General features: G+C 34.4%; 1 protein-coding gene across 1 annotated transcript in view; it reads left to right on the top strand.

Annotated features, from left to right (window-relative positions):
- Positions 1–24,548, top strand: part of LOC124367345 (protein flightless-1) — a 47,202-nt gene that overhangs the window by 16,671 nt on the left and 5,983 nt on the right. The window contains exons 11-21 of the mRNA XM_046824090.1: positions 1,281–1,466; positions 3,781–3,959; positions 4,099–4,237; positions 6,533–6,705; positions 8,288–8,447; positions 10,031–10,120; positions 11,742–11,904; positions 13,447–13,615; positions 14,484–14,738; positions 17,454–17,586; positions 21,881–22,063. Coding sequence (XP_046680046.1) covers positions 1,281–1,466; positions 3,781–3,959; positions 4,099–4,237; positions 6,533–6,705; positions 8,288–8,447; positions 10,031–10,120; positions 11,742–11,904; positions 13,447–13,615; positions 14,484–14,738; positions 17,454–17,586; positions 21,881–22,063 — 1,830 coding nt within the window. The remainder of the gene's footprint in view (positions 1–1,280; positions 1,467–3,780; positions 3,960–4,098; positions 4,238–6,532; positions 6,706–8,287; positions 8,448–10,030; positions 10,121–11,741; positions 11,905–13,446; positions 13,616–14,483; positions 14,739–17,453; positions 17,587–21,880; positions 22,064–24,548) is intronic.

Raw genomic sequence — 24,548 nt, 5'->3', positions numbered from 1 at the left:
CTGGAATCTGACGCTGTCACAGACTTTCGCTCCAGGAATCTGGAGAGATTCCAAATAAAGACCAAAAAATTTCTCTTTTTGGATCTCTTCAGAGGAACATGACTCAAGATTCCAGGAGTCGTCTGTGACAGCATCAGATTCTTGATATTGCACTGAGAGGAAGGTGAACTGGTGCTAATTTGTTATTTGAGAGAAAAAATCAATGTTAGGAAACGTACTTGTATCTCCAAGAAGTCCATCGGTAGTAAATTCAGGATCATTATCTGTGTCATCTTGGAATAAATCATTACTTTCATTGTCACTTGAAAATCTGAGTAACTTTTCTAGCACTTGATAGTCTTCAATACTGTCACGATTAATTGTATTTACTCATAAAACAATTGGTCTAAACTAAAGTAATAGCAATAGCAAGCAAAACAATAACAATGCTTACAACGAATTAGCTGAACGATAGGAGAACGACAGCAAACGGCCGACGCAACGGTGAGCTCGTAAACAAACCACTTTTTATCCAATATTCCAGATGACTGTCCACAACATTTCATAGTTCATAATCCATAGAGTAAGAAACAAAAACATGGAAATAGCGAATTACTATCAATGCCAAAGTCCAAACACATTTAAATGCATTTTTATTACTGTAAAAGTCGGTCCCGTCAAAAGACGTTGTTGGCAGTCTATAAAATTCCATGTGCGAAATCAAATGATGTGGTCGGCAGTGAAAGTGTTAATAGATGCCTCTGGTCAAAGGCTTGGCAAGTATGGAACAAGCTGTGAACAAATAGCCTTGCAGCGGTAGGGTTAAATTCTGAATAGACTATGAACTTTTATTGCAATATCTAGAAATTAACATACTTTAAATTGGAAAATAGCAAATCAGTGTTAGTAATTATAATTATTATACATTTTCTTAAAAATTCTTAAATCTTAACTTTTCTTAAGAATATGACAATAAATAATTTAACAAAACAAAAAATACCATTCTTCAGGGTTTTTAAAGTATGTATTTTTTCAAAATGCCACCATTTCGTTTCAGCAATTGCTAGAGAGCTGAAATTTTCACAGAATATTTTTAAAACCTTTTTAATGAATTGTGTAGAGTTTGAAAATGTTTGGTGCATAAATGGACAAATAATATAAAATCAAATGTCACCTCTTCGTGTGACACCCAGTACATATAAAAAACGTTATCTTGGGAAATTGTGTAAGTTAAAAGCAGAATTTTACTGTGCCTACAACTGTTATTAAAAGCAAGCTAACAACGCCTCATGGTTTGGCAGCTGGACAAGCGAGCTTGTTCTGCTATCCACGCAGTAAATTTGCGCAACTTCCTGGGAGCAGAGTGTCGGACAGCACGGGAGGAACAAGGAGATGAATCTGAGGAGTTCCTGGCATTGTTCCCGAACGACATTGTCTACATAGAGGGTGGCCGCACATCTAGCGGCTTCTACACAGTGGAGGATGTGGTAGGTAGAATTCCCCTCCCCCTCGCCCACCACTATTACTAAGAATATAGTCTAATAGTATTAAAAATGTATAGCAGACTTTCAGCGTACTGCGTTTGTAATCCAGTTTTATAACTGGTTGAGGATCAACTATAATATGAAGGCTGTCTAAAAAGTATCAGTCGTTTTGAAATAAAAAATTAACAAACTGAAAGAAAACACTTGTATTATACAGGGTGTAAATTAAGTCCTGATTCGCCTGAATATATTCCTAACGGTTTGAGATGTCAATGTACAATCTTCACCATGCCTATTAAAATACTTTTTTTAACTTTTTAGAGGGTAAAAAATTTTAACCCCCTTTTCAAAGAGGGGTATGGGGGATAACTTTTCAAATTGTAACCCCTATCTTGTGATAAGTCGTATTAAAGGTCTATTAAATAGAAACACAATGACACTAAGAAAACACCTCTACACCGTTTTTAGCAAAAGTTATGGGCAAATACCGTACAAAAAAATAATAATCAGTAGGGACCAATGCCAATTTCTCACACAATGCATGGGTGATATCATCTAGTAAGACTTTGAGGGGCCCATCTTATCCCTTTACGCAGCATCTAATGTATCTGGTGTGCATAGTTTTGGTTAATGACATTGCCTGCGCTGTACATGCTTGAGACGAGCATGTTCTGTCATTTCAGGTGTACGTTGGTGCAAGGTAGGGATGTCCATGGTTATAATACAAGAGCTGGAGAAAACTACAGAGTTGCTCAACACAGGCTACAGCTTCATGGCCATTTCCCATCTGAGATGGGTGTCAGATTTTACCAGAAAAAATCAAATCTATCACAAATCAATCAAAATTCAAAAGGCATTGAAAGAAACACGTTGTGGTTTAATAGAAAACACATTTTATTCCATGGGCGAGTTCCTGGAACACAGCAGCAACCAACGTTGTCAGAGCTGAAAGACGTGGGGAGTTGAAGGGTGTACGACTCAGTTGATGTGATTTTAAAATATGTGTATATGTATATGTGTGAAATTGATTGAATGCGTTTTTATTATTATTATTATTTGTTTGAAATGTTTTGTTTAATTTTAAAAATTGTATACATGACGAAGCTTATTGGGTGAAAAATAGGATTAGTGACGCATATCATACAATTTTGTATAACTGTTAAATAATGATAATAAAAAATAATTGTATTGTATGGTAAGAGTTGTCTTTTTCTAGGTGGCATTACAATGTAAGGGATTACTTGTCCATAACTTTTGCTAGGGTTGTCGTAGAGGGTTTTTTTCATATCATTGTGTTTCTTTTCACTACCTTTTAAATGACATGTCTAAAGATAGGGATTGCAATTTGAAAATTTAAAGTGACCTCCCTCAACCCACTTTCAAAAAGGGGGGTGAAATATTTTTACCATCCAAAAAACTATTTTAATAGGCATGGTGAAGATTGTACATCGATATCTCAATCCGTTTGGAATATATCCAGGTGTATCAGGACTTAATTTATACCCTGTATATTGTAGATTTAAAAGCTATATTCTTAGACTATTTTTCAGTGTAATCCTCATTTAGATTGAGCCACTCATTATAGCATGTCAAACTCTTTCGATTCCAATTTTGGAGAAATTCTCCATGTAAGATATTAAACGTTGGTTAATGCCAGTGTGAAGTTCTGCGTCACTATTGAAGCACTGAAATGCAAGTTAGGTCTTCATCACTGGAAAGAGAGTCACATGCTGCTCTATGGAGGATGGTCGGACATCTCCTATCCAAAATCATCCCAAAGCTATCAGGTATGATTGGCTGTGTGTCGACATGCATTGTTGTGAAAAAGAAAAATTTTAAGGTTATTTTCCCCTATGTTTATATTTCTTACCGAAGTTTCTGCAGTGTTTCACAGTATCATTCTGCATTGATTGCCGAGCCTCGTTCAAGGAAATCAACTAGAACCAATCCTTTATCATCCTAGGAAATATTTTGCTTGTTGATCTTTCTGCGTGATGGAATTTGGAGACATCGTCTTGGATTTTTGGGAGAATGCGGGGGTCCTCATTACAGAGACTGCCTCGTAATTAACATATTTTGCTCATATTTATCATATTCAAGGAAATTCAGCGATGAAGCAAGCCTTTTTTGAGTAACTTTCTGGATAAACCTTGTATTATACAAATATATTTATGAAGTAAAACAAACTCTAAGAAAAATCTTCCATAATAAAAAAATATTAATTTGTTTTCTTATTTTAGAAATTTGTTACTTCATTTAATTTAGGAGTTTTTTCCAAATATTTGAGTGAGTAAATGGAACATGTTTGGTATTGCAGGCGTACACTGTGCGTCTGTACCGAGTACACGGTGCCGGCAACTCCAGTATACACCTGGAGCCGGTGCCAGTCTCTGCGGAGTCTCTGGATCCTCGGTTCGTCTTCCTGCTGGACACTGGGCTCAAGATATTCATGTGGTACGGCAAGCGAGCTAAAAACACCTTCAAGTCCAAAGCAAGGTCGGTCTCTATCTACCACTACAACTACTATTACTATCTTTTTTACGTTACAAATTGGAATAGTCATAATTACTCGGAAAATATACAACTAATCCCAACTACTAGGTACATTTATTTATGTATTTATAAAACTTTCCAGACTGTTAGCGGAGAAGATCAACAAGAACGAACGCAAGAACAAGGCTGAGATAATTATGGAGACTCTCAACGATGAGAGCGCAGACTTCTGGAAGGCTTTGGGCGAAGAAGATGGAATGAGGCCTGAAGAACCGGTTATCGTAAGTGGTCATTGCATACACAATAATCCTCTAATTCTGTCTTTCATAGATCACAGTAGTACTGGCAGAGTTGTGTAGGCAGAAGGACTTGAAAAAATAAAGTGTTACTTTGACGGAATATTTTAAGTATTGTCAAACTTACAGTCTTTTTTTAGATAAATTGTTCCATCTTAATAATTTGTATTTTCATCAAATCGAATAAATTATACATGTTTTAGTTAACGATTATCTACAAACTTGGTTTTAAAATTAATTAAAAAATTATTAATATTATGTACAAAATTTATATAAATATATAAAACAGGACGAATTACAAATTATCTTAATTTTCTAGTTTTGTATGCTGATTATGAGTATTTTGAACTAGTATTTTCTTAAACAGCAAAATAATTGTAAGAGTAAATAATTAACCGTGTGCTATATGCATTTTGATGCATTAGAGTACTGCCAAAGTGATAAGTGAGTGAGTTCTGCTAAATTGTAAGTGCGCTATCTGCTGTGTGGTGTAAAGCGCTACTTGCGGACACAAGAGTAGCATCGTCAAGATGTTCATGCCATCCACCTTTGAGTGGTGAAGGATATAGTCGGACATAGACATAGACATTGAAGGACGAGTCTATAATCTATGAGCTAAAACCGGAATCTCTATCGCTAGTGATCAACGGATCTTGTACCTGGAAAGATCCATCGGATGTTAAATCACAATTTTTAACCAAGGTACACAATCGAATAGTATTCGATTACAGACCGGGTATTTACATATTGGAATACCTCAAAATGAATTCAAATACTTTTGAAATGAATACAATTTCTCTGGAAGAGTCGAATTCAAACCTACAGTATTCATTTGTTTGGACTAATAGTATTGAAATAGAGTATTCAAGAGTTGTATTCAATTTATATGAATATATGAATGTTTTATATATATATATATACAGGGTGAGTCAGAAATATGGTAAAATATTTTAAGACGTGATTGTAGAGCTAAAAATAAATTAAGTGATTCTGAAATGTTTTGTTCTTACTTTTTAACTCAAATAAGGTGGATTTATAAGGAAACTCACCTGAAAAATCAAATAAAACCACTTTAGAGGTTGTTGTGTGAACAGTTTTTGAGAAAAAGTATGAAATTTGCCAAAAATCTAATATCAAAAATACCGTCTTAAATGTTTGATATCCAATAACATTGTTAAATGACCAATAAACAAATTGTTTTTCCTAATACAGATTGTAGAGAATTTAATTCTGAAAACAACCATAATAAGCAAAGTTAAATAAATGTGTAAAAAAGTTATGAAATTGACTCCTCACGTCATTGGTGACAAAACCTGCAGCAGAAAGGAATGTTTCAAACAGGACTGAAGTAGTAAGTAAACAAATATATATTGTTTCCGCAGTTCATAAATCATGGGTATGACATGTTAGCAGGAGACACAAAAAGGCAAAGGATTTTCCCACCTTTTGGTAGGGAAAATCCAAATTCCCAAGAAACAATGGATTATGGGTAGGAAGTAATAATAAATATTCGAATACAAGGGTGCTTTTGAATACACTGTATTCGATTCTTTTAACCCATTGCGGATCACTGACGAGCCCGTGCTCGTTAGGCCCGGCTGCTGCGTGACGAGCTCAGGTCGAAAAAGCGGTCTGCTTTTAAATTTCCCTCCAAGTAGTTCTGTTAATGTCTGATAGATCGGGCGATCATCTTCACTTGTCTACTAAGAGTGTTTAACAACGGTTTACGTTTAGAGTTTTCAAAACTTTTATAAATACCCTACAGATTGCAGTTGTATGTCGAAGTTGAAAAATCATTCATATGAGTTTACTCTCTGCTTTTTAGTGCTTCTGATTGGGTGTTTTCCTCAGTTGTTATTATAATACTTTTGAGGTTAATGACACAACTAAACGACGCAGACGTGCATGTTGGTGGGTTTAGTCTAGATAATGGCCCGGATGTTGCAATCGATTCGCCCGAGCCGCTTTATTTAGACTATGATTCAGGCATCATCCCTGCCACGCCGTATGACCTTGCTCGTGTGTTATCGTTCCTACATCACGGATACCCCAGCAGGCCCATGTCCCATCTGAACGAATACCTTCGCAGCTGAATTTTCTAGTATACAATAGCGAGCGATACGATGTGGCGCACCATTGATGTTCGTGCGGCCGCTGACCATGAATTAATTCGTGCCCGCTGGTGCCCGCGCGCCAAAACAATACGATCCGCAATGGGTTAAGTATTAGATTCTCCCATCACTACTTCTCTGTTTCATCAGCTGTTATATTCCTGTGCAGGAACACGTGAGTGATGACTTTGCGATCATCCCACCTCGGCTGTACCAAGTGAAGCTGGGGATGGGATACCTGGAGTTGCCCCAGGTGGAGTTGACCCACAACAAGTTGGTGCACACCCTGCTGCAGAGTCGCAATGTCTACATACTGGATTGCTACATGGACTTGTTCGTATGGTATGTCCAGAATCAGTGACGTAATCATTAAAATCAATTTTTAAATACGAATTATAGTAAAAATATTGTTATGTTCATTAATTGTTTAAAGTTTTGTTGATATTCCACTTTATAATGTATTAACAATTCATTCTGAATAATATCTTAATATTTTACCCATTTTATTTTTAATTTACTGATAAGTTATTTATTTACACAATAGAACATACAGCTTTTCTGTGCACATCATCAAATGTTTATCCAGTAAAATCACATCAAAATATTTAAAATAATGTCAAAATTAATAGAAATATCAACAGCTAGTTTAAAATTTGTAAAATGACTAATTTTTGCACTACTAACCAAACCAATCTACTCAAATACCTCTTGCAGACTGTAAAAGGTCTTTCTGAACAAATATGATCTAACTTAGATTTTAAATTATCGGGAGTGTTAAGTTATTTATAAATATATTAGAAAAGAATAAAAAATCTTAGGTCCATAACAATTTATTAAAGTTTTGTATAAGAGACATTCTAAATCTACAAATCCATGTTTGTAATAAATCCGTGTTTTTACACAACTGACTATGGGACTTTTGTCCCGAAACATGTAGTGACAATTCAACAAAAGCAAATTTTGAAACTAGGTAAAGTGCCGTATATTAGTCTAAATCTATCTGAAATAATAGCATTCCTTTGCCTAGTATTACACGAGTGGTCTAATATAGAGAATAAATGACGATTTGTGAAAAAAAATTACAGTATGATAAATTAGTGGGTCTAAAAGTATGAGGATGCCACTTATTCGGAACAGCTGTCTCACTGCCCAATACCCCAAACTACCCTTAAAGTCCTCTTTTGGAGTTAAAAAATGCGTTGAAAATTATTGGAGGTGGTGAACCCCCAGGATATGATGTCATATCTCAACTTTGGTTCTACCAAGCCAAAGTAATCCAGCTTAGCGTGTCCCAGTTTGCAAATATCCATAGGCACCTTAGAGCGTATATCGTAGAATTAAATTGTTTGCTAAGTTTTGTGATTGTGTATCCCAATTTAATTTCTTGTCAAAGTGAACACCTAAAATCTTAGTAGATGAGACTCTATTCACTGCTAGGCCATTGATAGATAAATCTATGGGAAAAGTTTAATGAATTACCGTTTGAAATTTCATTACATGAGTTTCCGACAAGTTGAGTTAGAGTTTGTTGATGAAATCCAGGTTAAAAGTTTACTAGAGACACTGTGGAACATATCATTAAAATGGATGTATGGTTAATAATAAGATTGGTAGCAACCAAAAAAAGAGGATTTGCTAAGTGACTATTAATTTCAAGAGCTAAATTCAAACTTAGAGAATGAGATCAATAATTATGAAAAGTACTAATAAAGAAGAGCATAGCTTTGAGCCTTGAGGAACACCTGTTTTTTGATAGAGAGATCTGATTGATAACCATAACCATTCTGTTGTATTTTTAAATAGTGAATGCGATATTTCAAATAAGGTTTGAAATCATTTAAATGAGTGAAGAAATTCTTTACTTTACAAAAAATAGTGAATATAATATGAAGCAAACCGCAGTAATAATTGTTATGTTCGCCAGGTTTGGCAAGAAATCGACTCGACTAGTGCGAGCAGCTGCAGTGAAGCTGTCCCATGAGCTGTTCACGATGATGGAGCGTCCGTCCCATGCCCTGGTCACCCGAGTGCAGGAAGGTACGGAGTCCCAGATCTTCAAAATCAAGTTCTCTGGATGGGACGAGGTAAGGTTGTTCTGGTTGGGGACAAATGGTTGAATTTTGGAAGAGAAATATATTGTGAAGGAATCAGGATTTTTCCGGACATTTGCCATCGTTCAGTGAAACAAGAAAATGTCATGTGAAAAGTGTGTCACTTCTCACGTGACATTTTCTTGTTTCACTGAACAATGGAAAATGTCCGGAAAAATCCTGTTTCCTTCACAATCCTTTCATTGTCAAAAATAACCTTCAAACAAAGAATATATAGTGTTGAGAAAATAATAAGGTCAAAATGTGCTTTGCTTTGAATGTGAGAAATGTGGCTTTTGTTAAAAATACAGAACATTTATATACATATAATACTGATTATGAAGATTTCTTACTTTAGTTATTTTAGAAAATACAAGTTTTACAAACTGTGACTTCATAAACGTTTACTTTCCAATTAAGACATTACCCTATCACCTATCTCTGCTGCTACGGTATATTTATCTCTGCTCTTAGTTGTTTTAGTTTTATTGTTTTTATCATTGAACTCTAAATTACTCTAATTCAAGCGATTTTGGCTAAAGTTTTCATAATTATAATTGCATCAGTAAACCTGGTCCCTAATTTGATAAACATCAGTGAATAGGATTGATACAACAGGCTTTGATTATTTAGCTAACTACATATACAAATATTAATACTTTAGACTAAAATTTTGTTCCCACACAAATTTACAATATAATATAACTTTGCATCAGTTGTATTGACATTTGTAAAGTTGATTTTCACATTAGTACAAGTAATAAATTGTAAATATCTGAATATAACAGATATTGGAGATTTCAATAACACTAATTAGGCGTATCAGACATTGGGGCTAGAAGAATTAAGGAAGCTGTGCTATACAAAATATTAGTGCATAAAAGTCAGCTAGTACACTTGTACCTATCTTAAAAATTGGGTCTTGAGCAGATCACAAGTTTCAGAGATATGAGTTTTCAGTTGCAGTTTGGAAAAGCGCCAAAAACCTGTACCCTTTATTGTTGTTTTCACATAGAAACTAAAAGTTATTTGTCTGTAAATTATTTTCTGAATTTGTCTGAACACAGATATAAATAAGCTAAATTTCAATGTAACTCGTATTATTATAGCTAAAATTGGTTAGTTTATAGTTAATGTTCCAACTGGGATATCTATACTTTTTATCCAAAAATAGAAAACCTTCAAAATTGCAATAAAGATTTTTCTTCCAACTACATAACTTTTTGTCCATACACCTCAGAGAAGACTTACTCTTGAAAGAATGTTGGTCATTTCTGATAGCAAGCAAGACATCCCCTCCCCCGTATGCAATTGATATCGTACCAACCTTTGTAAGGCATGACTGGGTTGAAGAATGTTGAGGTGTAGTCATAAGACATCCATGTCTCAAATATAGCAGTGATGATTGAACTAGTACAGCTCAAGAAAGAAAAAGTGTGTTCCAAGAACCATGGACAATGTGGTCTTTAACAAACAAGTCCATCACATTGTACTAATATTTTAGACTTTTCCCACAGTTCCATGGGGTCTGGTTTATGGTTTTCGTGAACTAAGGGTTAATGCAAACACTGTTGTAGGTTATTGCTGTGGATTTCACTCGAACTGCAGAATCTGTGCAGAAGACAGGGGCAGATCTCAATAAGTGGGCTAGACAGCAGGAGACTAAGGTAATCTTGTACGGGTATTGTCGTAATGAAATATCTACTGTACTTTGTTATTATAACTTAATTCAAGTTTGAACTTATGGTTGTTTTATATATTACAAATTGTTTACACCATTTCATAGTCTTATTGGTTAAATGAGAACGACAGTTGAAATTTGGAAAACTATATTTGATCTTGAAATTACTAAAAAATCGAATTGTTAACATGTTCACGACGACTTGTACCCATCGGGCACACGCGATCTTTCACAACTGCCATTGTGTACCCGCTTTTGTAAAGTGCGGCGTACACCCGATGGGTTTACGCTATGTATTTCATTATTGTGTTTTTATTGTCTGCCCGTCTTGGTGGTTTGTTAAACTAGATCCTGCGCTTAAATAAATACCTCAGACTATCGTGTACACTGCTGGGTTCACGATTGCTTAATTTTTAAAGTTAATTAATTTTTTTAGGTACCCCTTGTGGCACACAGTGAAAACTTGAAAAAACATGATGAAATAATTGCTTTTGTGCAAAATTGTGAAGTCTATATACTTTTCTCTTTGTACTTAGATGTTTGACGTAAAAAACAGTTTTTTGTCATTATTACTGAAAAATTCTATAGCAAATAAAAAAGTCCGGAAAAACGCTGACGTTGTGAACTTGTTAAAGAAATTGGAAAGAGTTGACATTCAGAATTGGCTAAATAAACTTCCTCCGGACATTGTGTAACTACCCTTAGTTAAAGATTATGTCAACAAGGCAAACTTTACAAGCTGTTCTCACGCAGATTTGCTTATTAGATTCAGTTGCCTTTTGAGGTGTTCTTAGGTTCTTATAAAATAGGAAATCATTACTGGAAGAGATTCCATAAAAAAAACAAATGAAATAAAACTGTTGTACAAAACTACTGAAGTTATGAGATGTGCATAATATGGTAAGAATTTATTTATTTGATGAGTAATATTTACAAAGATTGTAGTTATGGGGCTCTTCTTGTGTGAGCAAAATATTTAAATTTCCTTAAATGACGAATAATTGTATGTTTTTAAACTCTCTATGGGGTAAGTCAATAAGATAATTTGCGAAAAAGGAAATTTAAATTTTAAAAATGTAAAAAAGAATCGTGAGTTCCATTTTTTTGGCATCAATTCCTTCAATTTTAAATAAAAACCATCATTGTAGAGGTAAAGAGTTTGTAGAAATAGATTTGAAATAGCTGCTTCAAGTCCACAGTTTTTTTTTTTTATCCTGAGAGAATAAGACGATTGTCCCCTCACTTAGTACTAAAAGGACCTTTGCGCTTCCCTTACTTATATTTGTGTCCTCAGAATCTGAGACTTTTACAGAAGCCAATCAGATTTGAGGGCTCCTGTTCTCTGATGTCCTTGGGGCTGAGGAGATATGCCCCTAGGAATCTTTTCTGAATTTTTGATATGGCAGGACAGTTTAGCCAAATATGCTCTGCTGGTTCCTCCAAGTCCACAGTTAATATAACTTTTGAGCCATTGTGGCTTATTATTGTGAATATTTAGGAACTCGCAACAACCACATCTTTACCTCTAATCTGCAAGAGAATCATTCAATTCAATTCGGTTTTTTGCGTAAAAAATATCAGTGTACTCAGTAACTGTCCTTGTGCAGGCTGATCTGGCTGCCCTGTTCACACCGAGACAGCCACCGATGACCGCCACGGAGGCCCAGCAGCTCATGGACGATTGGAACGATGATCTGGACGCCATGGAGGCCTTCGTGCTGGAAGGTACCATCAACAAGAAGTTCGTCAGACTGCCAGAGGAGGAAATAGGTATGTCTTTGTCATTATGTTCGTCAGGCAAGATAGGAGTACGCTATAACATGTATCACGTAACAGGCTTTACTCAAGTCTATAGCTCCTTTCATTATCAAGATGTCCTGTGGATTGACAGACAGAAGAGAAAATCTGCCAGCCTACTGAGTAATACACTTCGATGATGCTCTGTCAAATACCTTGAATAGACACCTTCATCAAGCTAACTCTTGTATGTGTAGAATGAAGCTTCATGCAAAATTTACAGCCTACAGATGAAATTGTTCTCAAGATATCTTTCGAATAGTGAGCCTTTGTAAGGGTTCAGCCACATGCCCTTCATCGAACACAACATTACCTATGTACGAACGATTTTACATGCAAAATTTAAAGTTCTGAGCTCAATTTGTTCTTGAGGTATGCAGCGGAAAACAGACATACAGAAGATGAATTTTGCCAAAATACTTAGTGATAACTAAGCAAAATACACAAGATTTCAAGTTTACAGCTTGATTCATTCTCGAGATATCATAATGTTAACGCTCAGCCAAATACCATTGAGTGACATGGACTATCATGAAACTCGAAGTTCCTTGAACAAAATAAAGCTTCATTTAATTGTTGAAGTCTACATATATGTCTGTTCACAAGATATTGTGGAGACAGAAAGAAATGAAATTTGTCTGCCTCTCAAGTGGTAGGCTGAGCTAACTCTTTTACTTTTCATGAGAGAAATTATTTAAAAGCACCATTGTTAAAATTAATTGATAATCATAAAAAAATATATGTCAGTCCTATGTGATCAGTGAATATTATCAAGTTTTAAAATTCTAAATTTCTAAGTGAAGAACTTGTCTTGTGTTGAACAATAGTATAGTTTATATAATAGTAGATTTATTCCATTATATTGGTTGAGTTTCATATGACTGATTTCACTCGCTGGGAAATTAAATCGTTTACTATGTGTTCAAATCAGCATTGAAATCATCAATTTGTTAAATTAAATTTACTACTTCCAATATCTTATGACATTTTCTATATACACTTAGTACGTGCACACTAAACTTAGATTCGGCAGTCTCACTCGAAATTAAATGAAAATGTTGCCATTAACTTGCTATTTCATCACACCAGACACATTCAATTATTATTATTATTCAAGATTTTATAAATTAAATTTAGATATCACATGTAGAGTAATTAATAGAAAGAATATTTACACGAGCTTTCATTACGGTCTCGGAATCAAGAAGAAGGAATGAGGCCGAGATCTTTCTTCCAACGTGGTCCACAAACTGGAAATGGAGCGAAACCGGCTCTTTAGCCTTCACCCCAAACCGATATGTTCAATTTGAATGACAAACATCCTTCTTGTATTTATTTTAAATTTCCGCTTGCCGTACTTGGCGCAAACCATTTGAATTTAAATTTAACCAACATTGATCTGTTAAAAATTCTCTGAGAACTGTTAAGTTTAGCAGCCATCTATTGAAAATAACGTCCTCATCTTGTACAAAGACTTGTATCGGTCTCCTTATCAGTGTCTGTGGGTGGTTACAGGACACTTCTACAGCAAGGACTGCTACGTGTTCCTGTGCCGCTACTGGGTGCCCGTGGAAGAAGGAGAAGATGAGGAGAGTCCACCGCCCGAGGAGGACCATCAATGTATCGTCTACTTCTGGCAGGGCCGAGACGCCTCCAACATGGGCTGGCTCACGTTCACGTTTACGTGAGTACAGCAGATATTTGTAACGTTGCGAGCACTGTGTGTATTATGCTTCTACGATGTCTGCAACTATCCTATTACTCTGAGAATGTGTTTTATTGATTTCAAAATTCTTCAGTGCCACAGTTGAGAGAGTACAAACAAATATCCCTCCACTTGAATGATGCAAACAGTTACCATATCCCTCATTACCATTGGTAACATTTGGAAATAAATTAACTACTGAAGTTACTTTTTTGTCCATTTGTTTTTCGAAATAGCAAAATAGTGTGTAGATTAGTAAATTAGAAATGAATGATCCAATACAAGTTACTGTAAAGTCTTTCAGTACATTAAGCCCATTCAGGTACATTGACCGTAGCACCTAGAGGTTTATGAGTATTCCGTAAGAAAAAGGGTCTGATCTCTGCACACAAAAGTTTTTATCTCTTTTAACTCTATTTTCAAGAGTAATCCGAATCTTGAAAAAATCCTAAGGAAAAGTAAAATAACTTAATTTTTTAAGAATTATTTCTTTGCGAATTAAAAGTGTTGATATATTTTGTAATAAATAATTCTAATTCTTAAACGAGTACATCAGTTCTATTGGGGTAGAGAATGCATTTGGTTTCATTTTGTATATATCAGACAGTAAGTTTTTTTTTGTGAATTTTACATGTGATTAACACTAATAAAATATACAAAGAGATGGAACATCTTTGAAAATTACTATCACAAGTATTAAAACTATTGGATTTATTTGTATTACATTGTTTTTCCAATTTTGTTCACTGCTACTTTGATTGTTGTCTTTTATGTGTATTTAGCTGGTCATAAACCTGTGACATTATCCCATGATGTCGACTGTGATGTAACCGTGGGTATTGTCCAGGTTACAAAAGAAATTTAAGGAGCTGTTCGGAGAGAACTTGGAAGTAGTGCGGACACATCAACAGCAGGAGAATTTCAAGTTCCTGGCGCACTTCAAGCGCAAGATGGTGATACACATGGGCAAGCGTAAGGAGCCACGGCCACGCAACCAGAGCGCACCAGTGGAGCTGTACCACCTGCGCGCCAACGGCAGCCCTCTGTGTACACGACTGGTGCAAATAAGGCCGGATGCAACCGCTCTCAACTCGGCATTCTGGTTAGTCGCGTTAATAAATGTTGTGGTTATGAAAATATTTACGGAATAATGTGAATGACTGACAGTTTTCTATGTTCAAAATGTATTATATTGCATTAGAGTGGCAAGAACTTGGTAATTTTCGGTTTCCTTAAGTATTTTCAATCTTGGAGATGGGTAGCACTATCGTCAGATTCGCCCATACGAGTACTGAATAATACATCCAGAGTGTAGAACATATTTTGTTATGTGTTTAAATGGAGATGTTGAACTATAACTTTTGTAAAATTTCTCTAGCAAGTGTTAAATAAAAATCACTTTTCCAAGAATTAATGTATTCTTACAATGCACTTGTGTGTTGTTTGTGTTTAGTTTTTTTTTAATTTTCAAAATTGTTTTTAGTATTGCTATTAAAAATGATTTAGTAATGTTGAAGTCTACCTTAATCTAACAAAGAAATCAATTTTTAAATAACTGTCATTTAGTTTCAACGAATTCAGTGCGGCAGGTAATGGAAAGCTCTAAGAAAAATTTTTATTGTAATTTAATAAAAAATGAATTCAATGAGTATAGAATTTTTAGGGAAGTAAATATACTTAAATTTTTAGCCAGAAAACTTAAGTTTTGTTGAAGTTGGAATGTAAATTTATACCAGAGTTGTTTGGAAAGTAAATTTCTTTGTATTCTTGGCAGTGCTTTGTAACTGTGGTTGTGTAACAGGTTTTGCAGTTCTGTGCACTCCTAAACAGAGTTCGAAATAAGTGCTGCAATCAACTCTTCCTCCAACTGTGGAGTCCATATTGCTATTCAATGTCTTTGTGAACTGAAATACAACCCAAAGAGGTTTTCCCGGAAAGTGAACTGGAAAAGTTAGATGATAATTATTTTTATCTGTAAAAGAAACTTACTCTCTGAATGACTCTTGAAAATACCTGTGGTGGATGCATTAAATTTAACTTGCATAGTAAATTGAATAAAATTTTGTGCTACATTTCAGTTTTTTCACTTAAAATTGGGAAAGTTATGTGATAATTATGAGATAATGCCTTGAGAGAGTGGTGCATCAACAAGTATGTTTCTTTCTCGAATCCAATAAACTTTTGTCCAACTTTCAATCAGGATTTCGTACTAATCACAGTACAACGAGTGCTCTTTTAAAAATCACTGAAGATATACGTTCGGCAATGGACAAAAGGCTTGTTACTATTTTAACGCTTTTTGATTTTTCTAAGGCTTTTGACTGCGTTTACCACCCATTGCTTCTTTTGAAATTGTCTAAAATCGGATTCTCTGATGGCTGTGTGGAGTGGTTTAGGTCGTATCTGTCAGGTCGTCAGCAGTGTGTTAGGTCTAACGACAAAGACTCCTACTGGAAACCTGTGAATCGAGGGGTGCCACAGGGCTCTGTCCTTGGCCCTCTTCTTTTTTTCAATTTACATCGACGATTTGACTGCTATGATCAAACACTCATTTTTTCACCTGTATGCCGACGATTTACAAATTTACAACCACTTTTCCATTTCGAACTATCTAAACATTGTTGCTGACATGAACACTGACATTGACGCTATTGCAACGTGGGCCTTCAAACACGGACTGAAACTTAACGAAAGCAAGACTCAAACTATTCTTATTGGAACTTCCAGACTTCTGAGCGGTATCGACTTGAACAACACTCCTACACTCATTTTGAACGGTCATCCTCTTTCATACAGTGACAAGGTCAAAAATCTTGGACTGACTATTACAAAAACTCTTAGTTGGGCCAATAATGTTACTGAGACTTGTGGCAGGGTGTTTGCTGGTATTCATAGTCTTAAGCAATTTGCTATTTATTTACCTTTGAATTTGAAAGTAATGCTAGTGAAGACCCTGATTTTCTGCCATTTCAATTACTGTAGCGAAGTTATAAATGACATGACGGTTGAGCTTTCGGACAGATTACAACGTGCTCAAAATTATTGTGTTCGCTTTATCTTCAACCTCAGACGATATGACCATATAACACCCTTCATCAATCAGTTACATCTGTTAAAGTTGAATCTACTCCGTCAGTTCCACATTCTCAGCATGTTACATTCTATTTTGTATAACGATCATTCCCCTTCCTATCTGTCTGAACGCTTTTCTTTCATTTCTGAAACAAGCAATTGGAATACTCGACGTGGAGCCTCTCTGTTATCTATTCCTGTTCATAGATCCTCTATTTACAGTAAATCATTCACAGTCTCTGCTTGTCGACTTTGGAATAATCTCCCGGATCATATTAGAGGTATTCGTAGTCGGGAACGGTTTCGGGGGGTGCTTAGGGACCATCTGTTTTGGGCCTCTTCGGGTTGACGATATCGTGGCATAGGGTATGGGACGATGGCTTTGTATGAATGGTGATGGATGAATGTCTGTTAAATTCCTTGTAAGTTTTATTCTATGTATTTATTTTTAGTTTCATAGAAAACCTTTGTTTCATTTTATTACTTTATATAAATAGATATTATAATTTTCGATTGTAAAATAGTAATGTAAACTGTATTGTGGCTCTTATTTTACAGTAATAGTAGAGTTTATTAATTTATGGTTAGGTGTAAGAGAGGACTTAATAGTCCTAACCTCGCCAATTGAATATGTTTTACGTTGTATTCAATAAAGTCATTTTTCATTTCATTTCATAATTTAAGTTCCCATGCATGATAATTATCATTTGAACAATCAGAAAAAAATTTGTCTTGTGTCTCACAGTTACATCTTGAAAGTGCCGTTTGAGAGTGAGGAGGAAACTGAGAGTGGGATCGTCTACTTGTGGCTTGGCTCCAAAGCCTCTCCAGAGGATGTGAAGCTTGCAGAGGAGATTGCTGATGAAATGTTTAACAGCGTAAGTAAACTCACTCGTTACGCTGTTGTACTATTTTGTCAGACATCTCTAATTTTCTCCCGTAAGCGTATCACCTATCTATAATAGAGTTAGTATGATGACATTTAGTTTGTAAAAAGAATTTATCAAACTACATTCCCTTTTTTTAAATAAAATAATTCAATATGTTTAAATAGAACGTACTCTCCCCCCCTATCTCTCTCTCTCCCTCCCTCTCTCTCTCCTCTCTCCTCCTCTCTCTCTCCTTCCTTCTCTCCCTCTCTCTCTGCTTCTGTCTCTACCCCTCCCTCTCTCCCTCACTCTCTCATGTTTGCTTGTGTCAGTCAATATTTGCACACATCTACAAATACAGTAGTATTAGTGTAGACAAATTTTAGTACTGGTCAAATGTGATGTCTGTAACAAGCTTAGATTTAGATAATTAATTGTTATTTATAATTGTTTGACAGTAACAGAGTTAACACAGGTATTCCGATTACTTACTTCAAGGTGAGTATTTTACTTTGTTAGCTTATAGGTGAGTTAGTATACTTTTAGCAGAGTTCTCTGGTTTGTTTGTTACTGCTTTCAATGGAAGTAAGAGGCTAAAAAATAGACTTAACAGATTATGTTGTTATTGATTACAATATTTATGTAAATTAAACTCTTTTCCAGCACCCAAAACCTGCTGATGGTGTAAGTTATGCATACAAATTCATGTTTTTTTACATGTTTTGTTACATAATACCATATGAAAGTGATTCACCCTTAAAGTGAACAACATTCATTACACACAATTTTCCATATTGTTGTTTGACAAAGTAATCCTTGTTTTCACCAGTCTGTGTGCAAATTAAATTTTTTGTTATATTGTCGAATTCAAAAAAGGAACTGAACAGATCCCAAATTCCAGTGGAGCGACCGAGTTTTCTACACATAAAGCAGCTTTGGTGGGAAGGGTTGATTCACTGTGAATGTTGAGTTTAGGTCCAGTTCACCGTCCTCTTATGTGCAGCATCTGAAATCTGATGCTGTCGTAGACTTGACTCCTGAAATCTGGAGACATGTTCGTCTAAAGAGAGCCAACAATAGTTGGTGACAAAGAAAGAATCTCAAACGAACTCTTTGCATCGTTTTGACATCAGAGACACGTAGACTACAGAATGTAGTGCAATCTAGGTGAGGAGGTATTCTCTTTGTCTCATCAGGTGCACTACGATGTTAACTGACATGATCTCAAATTCCGGTGGAGCGAGCGTATCTTCTACACATAACGTACACAACGGTGGGAAGGGTTGATTCAATGTGAATGTTGACTTCCACATAAGAAGAGCCAACAACTATGCTCTACCTGTCCACCGTCTGACCATGAATGAGAAGCAGCCATCGTATCGTACTTTGGCGCCAAATATCGGAATATACTTCCAGATGAAATCAAAGTCCACCACAACAAGCGTCTGAGGAGGATATCTACAAGTGACTGCTTTTTACAGTCTAGAAGAATTTAAGTTCGGCAACTACAAACCTTAACCAACTATCAAAATACTAAATTAACTTATTGTAAATGTTATGAAAAGACTAATGTTAATAAAGAATTATGACTATAGCTACAAATGAAGGATTGAGTGAGATCTCTACAATCTAAAATCTAATCTTCGTCAACATCAATCTCTGTTTCCTTTTCAATAAATTAAGATACACAAAAAGTATTTCACTTAATGAGTTAATTTATATAATGTTAATAATTATTATTGAATGAATATATTGAAAATAAGTAAAATTTTGTTAATTAAATACAATGTTTTAATTGATAAATAATATATATTAGTCAAAATACAAGGTAACACGGTTGACCTTGAATTACAGTACGTATGACTGATTGCTGCGCGCTCACAGCCCTCTATCTGAAAAACAATTGAGCGCATGAAAAAATGTTTCAATTTTTTCCCAAATTTTTTGGGCTAAATCTTTATAATAGGTGATAACATATTGGAGCAATAGGAATAAAAAAATCACGATAACTGTTTTTATTTACCTCTGTGACCTTGAATAATTAACAACGCAGACACAAGATTATATGAGACTTTTGAGATAACTTTTAGAACGCCAAAATGAAGGCATACATACAAATATTTACCTTCTTATCTCTTTTCCCGAGGTTGATCGTTACATTGATGACTAAATTGGATCTTGCCCATCTCTAGTTGTTACATTGTGTGGAGATTTAGATACATTGTGTACAATTTAAATTGCTTTAACAAATTGTAATGATCTGGACAGTTGTTACCAAAAGGCTGCAAATAACAAAATAGTGCACAAAGAGAAAGCAACATTTTCTTTGCTCAAAGTGTCAGGATATCTACTTCTTTACACGATTTGCAAATATGTACCCAATTTTTTCCCTTTCTTACACTTCTAACTTACTGGAAAAAGAGTTGTTACTTTTTTTAGTGTAAATAACACAGATAATGTGTCTTAACAATATAACACTAAAATATTGACAAAATTATCAAAATCAATTTTCCAATTACGCCAAATAATTTTTATTTTTAGATTGAACAAAACAGTAACACTGTTTTGAAGCAAAATAAATATTTATTATTTCATTAAAATCCAACAATCACAACTATATTATTGTTCTAATTTTATTTTATTTCTCCTCTGTCATTTAGATTGATCAAATATGTTATTTTATTGATTAGAGTTTATACAAAGTAAAAATATCAGAAGCAATCAAAAAATTTGTTTCAATGTAGTAAATATTGTTTTTTTTATATCCTTACTTTTATCTATGGGAAAAGTAAACCAAATTTCCTATTTAATAATGTTACCATAATTTTTCTTTTACGTGTCCGTTACATCTGTTCTGTTAGGTTCTATGTCATACCATTCCTATAACGCATTGCTATCATAACTAGCTTACTTGATCATTACATGTTGTTTTAAACCATTTTCTTGCATGAATGTATTTGGTTTTCATGGATTTAAATTGCATTTCGTTATTATTATTTTCATATAATAATTCATATAACATATTTTATAAATTAGACTTTTAAAATTTATTGTTATTATCATTCTCTATCTTTCAAAAATACCTATTTTTTCTCGTTTTAAATTATCAATTCAGGTATTTCAGACTATATATACCGATGTCATTATATTCCTAAACTTTTTAATATATTTCATTGAATACATTTTCATGTTTGTTTTTTGTTTTCATATCATGTGAAAATGTACATGACACAAACATACTTATTGACTGGTGTTTACTAAATATGAGAATAAATACAGGTTTCTTTAGAATAATTTTATTTGTATATGTGTATTGAAGTAGTCTAAATCTATACAGGGTGTTTTATTTATTTCTTCCAGTATCTTTATCCCTATCGACAGGAGTGCACTGTATGTTTTAATTGCCGGTCTCTTCTACTAAAGATCATACGCACCCTACCTTTGGCGCTCTTATTTAAATGACAGCTGTATTCTTCTCTCATTTAATATCTTTGTGAAGTATATGAAGTAAGCAAATATTTAAATTTTTTTGAAGTCTTTTGAAACATAAGAATTAGGCCACATTTTAAACCAATAATGGTCTGTAAATGGTAAAAATGTTTACAACCGTTTAAAACATAGTGGCATTATTTTTTAGCACTAATAATACATTTTTTAACTTAAATAATGTTGATAAGTAAACAAATGTTTAATGAAATTAAAAGATGATCTTTTGACATTTTAAATGAATCAACATGCTAAGAATCAACGGTCACCCTGTACATATATCTGTTAAATTTTCAATTAATTGCATTTACCCAATATTAAAACTCATTCTTTTTACAACTTTTTGAGTGAGAATTTTATGGTAAACGGTGTTTGTGCTATGTTTTAAATTATCTAATGAAAATTTAATCTTAAGAATGTAATCGAAATTGTTAGTGATCTTGTAACATTTTAGCTTGTTAACAAAACTTAAGTTTTTGAGTGAAATAAAGTTTAAAATCCAAATTCCAAAAATTTTAACGTAGTAAATATTTTTATGAGCATGCCAAATTTGGTAAAAATCTATCCATTCGATTTACTACGGCAGATGCATACAAACACGTATGATGGACATTTTCACAAAAATCACTTTTTGGATGTCGCAACACAAAATATTTTCACTAAAATAATTATCTTGTGTTTTGGTACCTTTATTATGTAGGGGAAAGTAAATCAGTTTCTATTTTTTTAACTGGAAGAATTTAATAAAACACTCTGTAAAAATGGGAAAAATATTTGGAATTTTCACGAAAACTCTTATCACTTTTCCCCTGTTTAGCCATGGATCACTCTGCAAGTACTAAACGAAGGAGAGGAACCTGACAACTTCTTCTGGGTGGGGTTGGGTGGACGCAAGCCCTATGAGAGAGACGCAGACTTCATGAATTACACAAGACTGTTCCGTTGCTCCAACGAGAAGGGTTACTTCACCGTCTCCGAGAAGTGTTCCGATTTTTGTCAGGTAGGCATAGGGAACTAAAACACTCCATTATTTTATTTTTAGTTTTTAAGCTTATTATTTTATTTTCGCTTACTGTACTCTATGATTTTATTTGAGATTTTAGAAGAATTCAGTAAATTTACAGCAAATATTTGAAGATTTATGTATTGTTTTAATGCTTCAAATTCAGCTTGTTGTATGTAAGGCCTAATTTTTCTCATGTGTTGCTTGCACTTAAATGGCTCATGACAACATGTACACCATAGGGTACACACGATCTTTCACGAATGCCTTCATGTATCTGAACGGATACACACGAGGCTTTCACAAAGCTCGTTGTTCGCCCAATGGGGGAAACATTGCTATGCATTTCCTAACTGTGTTTTTATTGTTTGCCTGTCTTGGGGATTTGTTAAATATTTTCCCACGTATTTGTTAAATAAATACCTCAGACTATCGTGTACTCCATTGTGCATATGTTTGCTTAATTTTTAAGGCAAATTAATTTTTTAGGTACCCCTTTGGAGATACATGAAACATTGAAAAAACATATTGAAGTCATTATTTTCTGTGAAATGGCAAAGCCTGCTTACTTTTCTAGTTAACACATTGGAGTCTGGCTCACTATTTGCTGTTTTTATAGCCTGGTCTGCATAAATTAATTGGTTTTCAGATTTTGTTTTTAGAAAACTGTTAAATATTATGTATATATTATTATATTTTCTTGAAAGTTCTATCTTTCCTCTTTAAATTGATATGTAAAACCGTATTCCTATAAAATCTAATAATTTAAAAAAAATTTCAAAACTTACCTTTTTTGAAGAAAAATAAAAACTCCTGCATGTCTTGTGTTACTTGAAAACTAACTTTTGAATAAATAAAACAAGTAATTTCAATTTTTTTAAAGGCATTTACTATATACATATTTACAAATAATTTTAATTGCCAAAAAAATTTCAAATGCTAAAAAAATTATTGTTGTCGTAGACAGACTGATGACGCGCCAATCGGTATGACGTAGTAGCGCCTAGCAGAATTTTTCTGAACTAACCATCAAAGCTGGCTTTCTAATGCAGCAGACGGCACTCGAATATCACTCGAGCAACTCCGTATATCAATCGGCAAAGCTGTGCTCTGCGCTGTAATAGACTGGGCGAAATTCATTCATATGGAACCCGCAATGTGACAGACTTCGTCTTACAACCTCATCGACTCACCATGACTACCAAGAAGCCATCTTATGCAGGTGCAAAATTTTACAATCTCCTACCAAGAAACCTCAAGAGTATAACAAGAGAGTCAGCGTTGAAGAGGAATCTCAGTGCATGGCTTGCTGACAGGACGTTTTACTCCATCGAGGAATTTTTAAACTGGACATGACATTTTTATCTTGATCTATGTTTTAAACTAGATAAAATTTTTACATACATATTGACACATATTCTGTACTCGATGTATATGAATAAAGTTCTCTTTGATTTGATTTGCTCGAGTCACACTCAAGCGCCGGCCGGGGTTTAAACAATGGCACTCGAGTCTGGCTCGAGCGTAGACTCGAATGTGTTAAACTTACATTTAACGTAAAAAAATAATTACTGTTTTTTTTACATTATTTGTTGCATTGGTATAGCTCTCAAAATTAACTTGAATATTACAAAAAAATTATGACAATATCTTTTATGCTATTCCTTACTCGTAGTATATTGTATTATGCAGGCAATGGTCAGTCTATATCACTCATACTCACCAAAAAGTTCTTAAAACATTCATACCTCTTACATCCATATTCAATCAATCATTCAGAGAAGGCATCTTCCCATCAGGTATGAAATTGTCCAAGGTTTATCCCAAATTCAAGAAAGGAGATAACACTACATTAGAGAATTATGGACCCATCTCGCTTATTTCAACCATATCAAAAGTGTGTGAAAGAATAGTCCTCAAAAGACTCCTCATTGTATTGAAAATAACCTACTGTCAGACAACCAGCATGGTTTCACAAAAGGCAAATCAACTTCTACAGCAATTATTACACTGGTTGAGTACATTATTGACAGCTTAGAAGAAGGCAGTCTGACAACAGCTATTCTGCTGGACTTAAGCAAGGCTTTTGATTGCCTCAGCCATGAACGAATAATTAAGAAGCTGGAACACTTGGGCGTGACCAACATAGCAAAAAAATGGTTCAAAAGCTATCTAGAGGACAGAAAACAATTGGTAAAACTCAAACACACAACCAAAGGAATCACAAGAGAAGTTAAGTCCTTTCCCCTACCAGTACAACGAGGTGTGCCGCAAGGGTCTGTGTTAGGACCAGCCTTATTTATTTTATTTATAAATGACATGCCTCAGCACCTAAGAGATCTTTGTACTCCTCTCATGTATGCGGACGATAGACAATAGACAATAGACAATAGATAGACAATAGACAATTTATTGGCCATTAATAATTTTCAATAAAATTACAATAGGCTTCGTCAAATATTAAGGCTTAAATTACTAGCCT

This window comes from Homalodisca vitripennis, chromosome 8, assembly GCF_021130785.1.
Source record: "Homalodisca vitripennis isolate AUS2020 chromosome 8, UT_GWSS_2.1, whole genome shotgun sequence".
Taxonomy (NCBI): domain Eukaryota; kingdom Metazoa; phylum Arthropoda; class Insecta; order Hemiptera; family Cicadellidae; genus Homalodisca; species Homalodisca vitripennis.
This window is presented reverse-complemented; position numbering and strand designations above follow the sequence as displayed.